The 7,951-nt window shown below is 42.8% G+C and overlaps 1 protein-coding gene across 2 annotated transcripts in view; it reads right to left on the bottom strand.

The window, feature by feature from the left end:
* Positions 1-1,812: 1,812 nt before the first annotated feature.
* The window catches only part of SMC1B (structural maintenance of chromosomes 1B), a 73,071-nt gene continuing 66,932 nt past the window's right edge, over positions 1,813-7,951 (bottom strand). For both annotated transcript variants that reach the window (XM_043881634.1, XM_043881633.1), the window contains 3 exons: positions 6,491-6,560; positions 3,573-3,683; positions 1,813-2,197 (listed from right to left, as the gene is read on the bottom strand). In XM_043881634.1, the coding sequence (XP_043737569.1) occupies positions 2,096-2,197; positions 3,573-3,683; positions 6,491-6,560 (283 nt within the window). In that variant the 3' untranslated portion in view covers positions 1,813-2,095. The remainder of the gene's footprint in view (positions 2,198-3,572; positions 3,684-6,490; positions 6,561-7,951) is intronic.

Here is a 7,951-nt window from a genome sequence, read left to right as displayed (position 1 = left end):
TTGAGCACCACAGAGAATCAGAGGCCTCCCTGCTATAATCAATCAATGTGTCTATAGCCAGTTCTGCTGTGACTCTTACTTTGAGATGAAAATTCATCCCAGCATGATTGATACACTAGAAGCAATCTGAGCACAGGCCTCCCTGGTGCTCAGCGGTAAAAAACCCGCCAGCAATGCAGGGGCTGCAGGAGACCCAGGGTTCACTCCCTGGGTCGGGACGATCCCCTGGAAGAGGGCATGGCCCCCACTCCAGTATTCTCACCTGGAGAATCCCCATGGACAGAGGAGCCTGGTGGGCTACAGTCCATTGGGTCGCACAGAGACACAACTAACGTGACTTAGCACACCTGCACACAAGTATAATTTCATCTCTGAGAAAGAGTGGGTCAGGGAGTGACTAAGTATGGCTTTGTTTGCTGCCTCAAGCTAGAATAGCTTTTATATTTTGTGTTAACTATTTAGCGTGTGTAAACCCAGCTGTTTATTAAGCTCCTGTCTCTTTATCTGGGGAGCGGGGGGCACGGTTTCCCATCACCCTGAGGTTCTCACTGTGTGCTTCTGCATGGCATGCGGGTTTTCAGGAGCACGGGTATACTGCGTTACAGCAGAACAGTGATGTACTCTGAAGGGTCAGGGGCACTCCATGAGTCCGAGTTACGAGACAGCATAGCCCAGGCAGAGGTCAGGGTCTGCCCCGAGCCCGTGTGGCGTCAAAGGGCAGTTCAGTGTTAGGTGCTGGCCGTCAGGAAAGAAGGCGGTGGTTTCGGTGGTGTTCCCACCACTGAGAAAGGAGCAAGGACAGCTGCAGTGGCACCTGGGAGCTCCAGTTCTTAGGGACAGAGTGCATTTTGTTTACCTGAAATAATATTGTTCAAAAGTGACTCACTCCATTACTTTAGGAGGCCACTCCTTGATTAAATGGAACTTGGGCCCAAAGCAGCCTTAAATACAAGACGACCGACCACCAGTACCTTAGAATTCTTTAATTCCGTTTTTTAAATGGAAATGAAGTACTATTGAAAACTAAAACTTTCTTTCCTATCCCTAACAGTGCAGAGAGGGTCCACTGTATCCTTGGGCTACATATCTGTAGACTCAGCCAAACTTGGATTGAAAATAGGAAAGGGAATTTCCTGGTGGTCCAGTGCTTAAGACTGTGCTTCCACGGCAGGGGGCACAGGTTCAATCCCTGGTCAGGGGACTAAGATCCCACAAGCCACACCACATGGCCAAAAAAAAAAAGGAAAATAGTTGAGAAAAGATGTTGAAAAGTTCCAAAAAGCAGTACTTGAGTTTGCTGTGTACAAGCAACTAGTTACATAGTATTTACATTAATATTAAGCATTATAAATAATAGTAGAGATGATCTGAAGTATATGAGAGGATGTGCATAGGTTATACGCAAATATTATTACACCAATCTGTGTAAAGGACTTGAGTGTGCTTGGATTTTGAGATCCATGATGCCCAAAGATAAGGACGACTGCTTCCCTGTGAAGTCACTGTTAATTGGGAAAGCCTGTGTTCTTCAGTGTTTCCTTAACAGAAATTATATTCAGAGAACTTTAAAAGGCATAGAAGCAGACATAACTCAATTTCATCTTAAAATTTTTTGTGTTCCTAAAATTGCAGATTGTAGACATTTGAAATTAGGCTTTTTTATTGGCATTTTCAATATTGACTTCAGTTCCTCTGAAATAACTTTCCATGAAACAGTTTCAACACCCTATAACTATTTAAAAATTATGAGTTTCCCTTAAAGATTACTTAAACATACAATAAGACAAAATTAGAGTAAAGATGATGCAGGATTCAAAATTTTCTGACCGGCTTTCAGAATTCAAGTTTAAACTGTGGTGGTTTCTTTGTTAAACTCAATCAAAGCTGACTCTCATGGGACACGTTACCTACTGGAGTGGGGCCTGGACACTCCTTCACAGAGGTGAGCTGCAGCATCTCTGCCTGTAACAGTCAAGCTTTTCCACAAATGCCACAAAGGCCGCCTAGCTTCTGCTCCAGAAGCAGTTTGGGTCTGAACTGACCAGACTGGCCTGAGCACCGCTTGGCTGCTCCCGGCTCAAGGACCCTCTAGGTCCTACAGGGACTGGCGCTGTCTCCTGCTGCTTTCTCTGCCTTCAGTATCTGGATACTGAGAAAGATCTAGGGTCAAAACTCGGCTGAACATGCAGTCATCGTGCTGAAATGGAGAGAAGACAGTTAAAAGTCAGTGCCAGTAGAGAGTAAGTGGTATTAAATGTAAAGTAACAGCCATTAGTGAGTCTGGATTTGCATTTTAAAGGAACCTCCTTATAGCCATCCGAGGTGTTAACTTCTGCATTTCCATCAGCTTTACGTTTTGTTTTTGGTAAGGGCACCAGAGTACGCCACCCAAAAATATGCCTCTTTTGCATGTGCATTGTTTTGAGCCAGAGGCTACTGAGAACCAGCAGATACAGGAAAAGCTCTAAAAGCTGAGCACAAGTTTCCCTTTTGTAAAGGAAATTTACATCTATGTAAAGGTGACATCCTCTGCACTCTGAACTCTTCCTCAGTGGAGAAGGCACTCAGTCAGCAGAGCAAATCCGACTGAACAGTCTGGCTACTATGCTTTCTCGGGTCACTGTCCCATTGCTTGCCTTCCCTTCCCAGAAGCCCCAAGGGCCTTTTGCTTATTTTAGCCTAGGGTGGGCTACAAGTCCAAGTTCTCACCCCTCTGAGTTACTCACTGCTGGGTATGCCCGCGTGTATGCACGATGCACATTAATGACCCGTCTGGTGTGACTGACAGGGCCCAGCTGAGACCTGGGTTCACCCCTGAAGAGTTCGCCCCTCCCCTACACAGTAGTGAGAACTTTCACTTCTCTCTGGCAGCATGCTTCCAGTGACCCCCTGACATTAATTAGGCACAGGAAGGGAAATTTATTTTATTTTTGGGGGGAAATTTATTTTTAATCTTAGCGCTTTTTTTTCCCAGTTTTTAAAAAAAATTCATTTTTATTGGAGTACAGTTGCTTTAATTTTTATCTTAAAGGAAAACTCAGGAAGTAATACCTAATAATTGTTCAAGCACTGAGTGATCTGGATGAGCTGCTCTGCTGCATTAGCTCAGCTACGTACTTTCAACGGCTTAAGAAACGGAATTACAGAAATTACTATACAATTTGGAGCTTTGTCAAATTCTTTGTTTTTTCTTTTAGTAGTTTTGGAAGAGAAATGGTTCCTTGTTAGTTCTACCACAGTGCATTTGTTGTTGCTAAAACATTCAAACACAGAAATATGGAAGATAATATCAACAGTTTACTCTGTGTAAGTTAATGTGTACTATTGTTTTAAAAACAAAATTATACTTACTGTTGTGCAGTTTTTTATTTCCCTTTTCACTTAAAATATAACTTAAATTTCTGTGTACTGCCATAGAAAAATATCTAAGTAGTTACTATTAAGTCTCATTTGACTAAAAAATAGTTAGGCCTATATTAATAAACTGCAGAAATCAAACAGTATCTATACTAGGAACTTGTGGTGTCAGGACACACTATAAGGTGACTTTATCTCTCTTTACTTATCTTTACCTCTGGATAGATGCCTATCAGTGCATCAGCTTTGGAATAGAACTCCTCTTTCAGGGAAATGATTATCATCTGAAACTGTTCCTGAGTCTGCTCTTTGATGTAACTTGACACCTGGGAGGAAACAGAAAGCACACGTTTCATCAGCAAAGGCCTCCTTTCCAGGCGCTTTGAGGACAGGCTCTACAGGTTTCTGAATCTGCCCATTTTAGGCGACGAGGCACTTACTTCTCTCTGTAAACTCAATAAATCCACTACAGAAATGGAAATAGTTCAGGCTGTAAAATAAGAGGTTAGTAAAAAAATATATAAGGCTCATTAAATCTATGATTGAAAACTTGGAAGAATATTTTTAAGAATAAAACTCTAACTTAAGATACCATGATGTGAATAGGCAATCAGTCTTGACAATAAGAAGAAACTACCACTCGGATATTTTGAGGGTAAAGGGTGGCATTTAAACTTCCAACTTCCTATATTGCCATCAAAGCCTCAAGATGAGAAAAATATGGCAATTATATATTCATAATCCATAATCAACTCATTTGGTTAGAGGGGAACTCAAAGACTCCTTCAGCAGGCTTAATTCCAAGGAATAAGAACAAGATAGACTGAACAGAAATGGGTCTTGGTGGACAGACTCTACTCAGAACTTGGAAAATTATGAAGAACACTGTGAACTCAAACTACAGTTTAACAGATTTCTTGCCAACACCCTGGATTTCTCTGCAAGCTTACACTGTGTCTTCTCCTGACTGCACTCAGGACACGAAGGACACATTTTGGAAGCAGGAATGGCAGCTGCAGTTGAGGAATGAGTCAGCAGTTGAGGTGAATGATGAGAGGGAGAAAATGCTTCAGGCTAAGAGGCTGAATTCACGGAAGGAACTCCCTCATTAGAGGCAATGGTAGCCACTATGAGACAGGTCTTAAAAAGTCTTGGGATGTTGACAGAATGGAAGAGGAGATAGGATGCAAAAATGTAAGGCATGCATTTTGCTAGGAGTCACCTGTGATAAAGTTTGGGTACCCTGACCACAAGCGGGAGTGGAAGCTCCTTCACAGTTGCTCATATTACATCATGCTCATACTCAATTCAGCAGTGGGGTGCCAGGAACATAAATCTCAAAGGGAAACTGGAAATTAAGAGGCTTTTAGTACATAGGATAGGTGCCAATAGAAAAGAGTAGTAAGTAAGACCTAGTACTTAAAGATTCCACTAATACAAACATCTAAATTTTGCTAGAAGATATGGATATATTGGGCTTCCCTGGTGACTTAGCAGTAAAAAATCTGACTGCCAATGCAGGAGATGCGGGTTTAATCCCTGGTTCGGGAAGATCCCGGAGAAGGAAATGGCAACCCATTCCAGTATTCTTGTTTGGAAAATCCGAAGAACAGAGGAGCCTGGTAGGCCACAGTCCATGGGGTCACAAAAGAGTCAGACATGACTGAGTGACTAAACAACAATAGAATATGCTTCAGTTCCCCTTCAAAGAGAAGGGGAGTGTACGAAGTCCACAGTGATAGAGCCACCCCCGCCCCCCACACAGAGGAGATGGGATACAAAGTGCTAAAATTAACCTCCTGAGGGGAAATTCTCCCAAATGAGTCCAGCCTTGGAGTCCAATTAGCTGATACAGATTGGCTGGCATTCCAAAGAGATGAATCAAGATTCTCTTTTTACTCCTGTGTTTCCTTCTCCCGATCTTCCCAACATCTCTAGCAGGTCACAGAACGTGGCTCTGACCTGTTCTCTACAAGTTTCAGGGGACTCTTGATTTAGTTCCTAACTTTTGTGGGTGTGGCATTGATATGCTATTACGTATACCGTGACATGTTCAAAAAGCAAGGCCCTATTGAGATCTGGGTTAGATGAATACAGCCTGGGAAATGCTGGGAGATGACACTGTTGCCACTAGAAGTTACCCCAGGCTGTAGCTCCTGGAAAGTCCCTGCATCTCCCAGGCATCACACAAGAGGCTCAACAGAAAGAAATCAAGGGAGGTCAACTTCAGAGACTCAGGGTGGTGCCCAAGACTCAATACACCTCTCAGGGCTGGACTCATTAACCAAGATTGTAAGACTAAAAAGTATAACAGAGAATGCCAACTTAACAAATTACTAGAGACCTTCTCTGTCAGCATGACCAGAGCAGCCTCCTTATAAACAACTATAAATGCAAAGTCCAGTCACTTCTGGAAGGCTGATGAACCTAGAATCAAAACCAGGAGTTTAATTCGTCTCCTTCCGGAAACGGATGGCTCTGTCAATAGGACCACGGCCCAGGGTCTCTGCAGGATGGGGCTGCTAGCATTTGCCTCCATCCGGTGGTCTCCTTCCAGTCTACCCCATTCTCATGTCCGAAGTTTACAGTCAAGGTGTGTGAGGCGTCTGAGAGTCTCGCAGGCGGTCTGTCCGTCTGTGTGCTGACCTTTAGGCTGATTTTCAGTTGTGTCCTTAGTTCCCTTATGGTCTCGAATACTGAAAACAGGGTTATGTGGAAACGCACTAGCTGATGGGAGACATTTTAATACACGAAGGGGAGCAAAATTTTGAACTGTAATTCCTTTGGAATTTTATTTAGATATGTTATTTTGGTCTTTATTAAACAACTAATTTGGTCCTATTTGCCATATGGTCTACTTTTAGACCCTCTGGGTCCCAATACCTAGATTTGGGGAAAAGCAACTCACCCAGTAGCAGTGTTATGGATCCAGCAGTGATCCTTACTTAAGTCCCCTAAACCCTGAGTGAAAACTACTTCCCTGAATCATCTTATTTTTAGATTTTTAACTTAGATTTTGCTTTTATACAGCAACTGTCAAACTATGTTTGTTCAGAGTAAATTGCCTTCTAACTGCATCCTGACCCTTGAATTGTAAACACTGTACTGGAAGTTAAATCAGAAAGGAACTTACTTTGCCAATGTTAGTATTGTCCAGCGCTGCATCTACTTCATCTAAAACAAAGAATGGAGCAGGCCGAAAACTAGAAAAAAATTACAATCAAGTCAGTTACAACTTTGTTTTACGAGACCTGGAGGACAGGACTAAGAATGTTCAGAACAAATAAAACGTGTCGTTTCGTATGCCTTTGTTTAGGTCACCAATGGCCTCTATGTCGATAAATACAGTGCTCAATTCCCAGTCCACATCCCTTCAAAGGAAGGTGGATGGAACCAGGGCGGTGCTCCCCAGCTTCCTCTGAGTCAAGGACACCAGGGTCCGCTCCCCGCCCCACCACTGCTCCAGGTCCCAGTCTCCTCTGCCAGCTCCTCCACAGTCTCCTAACTTCTCGACACTGTGGTGCCTCTGGGGCTCAGTGATCAGAGCACTCTTCTAACTAGATTCTTTGATGATTTCATCTGCTCTCAAGGTTTTAAGTATCATTCATTGATGGAATGCTCTCACATTTCTATTGACAGTTCTGACCTCTCAAACCCTTGCCTCACTGGTCCAATGGCTTACTCAGTTTCACGTGGGTGTCTGCTCAAACTCAAGCAAAATCAAACTTTTCACTTACCCTCAAACCCACCCCTCCTGTGCTCCTCTCCAGTTCAGTTAATGGCAGCTCTTATCCCTCTAGTTGATTAGGCTCCCTCCTACCCCGTGCCTCGTCTGCTCTCATACTAGTCCGAACCGCCACCATCTTCAACCCTGATTGCTAAAACAGCTCCCTAAACCTTGCGCCTGCCACTGCAGACAGTCTGTTCTCTACAGGCACCAGGCTCACTCAGACTCATTTCTTATGTCTAGAATATTCTTCCCTTAGAACTCTTCTCTAGAACACCCCACCCATGTGACTTGCTCCCTTAATTTCTTCAAATCTTTGCTCAAATATTACCCTTTCAAAAAGCCCTTCCCAGAAGATTTTTTAATATTGCAAACCCTTCCCTGTTACTACTGCCATTCCCTCCTTTGTCTCTATAGCAACTGTCATTTTCTAACAGTCTCTATATTAGAGAATTAATTTACTAATACACCTTATTTATCATCTGTCTTCCCCAACTAAAATTAAGTCTCTTTGAGGCAGGGTATTTGTTTTCACTCCGGTCTCTCCAATGCCCATTAACACCACTCAACACAGTAAATATTTAATAAATATCTGTTGAATAAATGGATGGGGGTGACACCTAGTAACAGTCGCATTCTGCTAAGAATCACTCCACACAGGTTCCTGTTTAAGTCTCTGCCTCCTCTTTTTCTCAAGTCTTCCTGCATTAATGGCATCTTCTTTCCCTTTCCTATCATCACTAATTCTTTATCCTTCTTGAGACCAGTAACAAACAGCTGTAAAACTTATGTGTTGATCTTTCTGATCATGAAAATAGAGAGGCTCTATTATCTATACCTTAGTTCTTCATCTAATGCTTTGAATGT

Source organism: Cervus elaphus, chromosome 22 (assembly GCF_910594005.1).
Source record: "Cervus elaphus chromosome 22, mCerEla1.1, whole genome shotgun sequence".
Taxonomy (NCBI): domain Eukaryota; kingdom Metazoa; phylum Chordata; class Mammalia; order Artiodactyla; family Cervidae; genus Cervus; species Cervus elaphus.
This window is presented reverse-complemented; position numbering and strand designations above follow the sequence as displayed.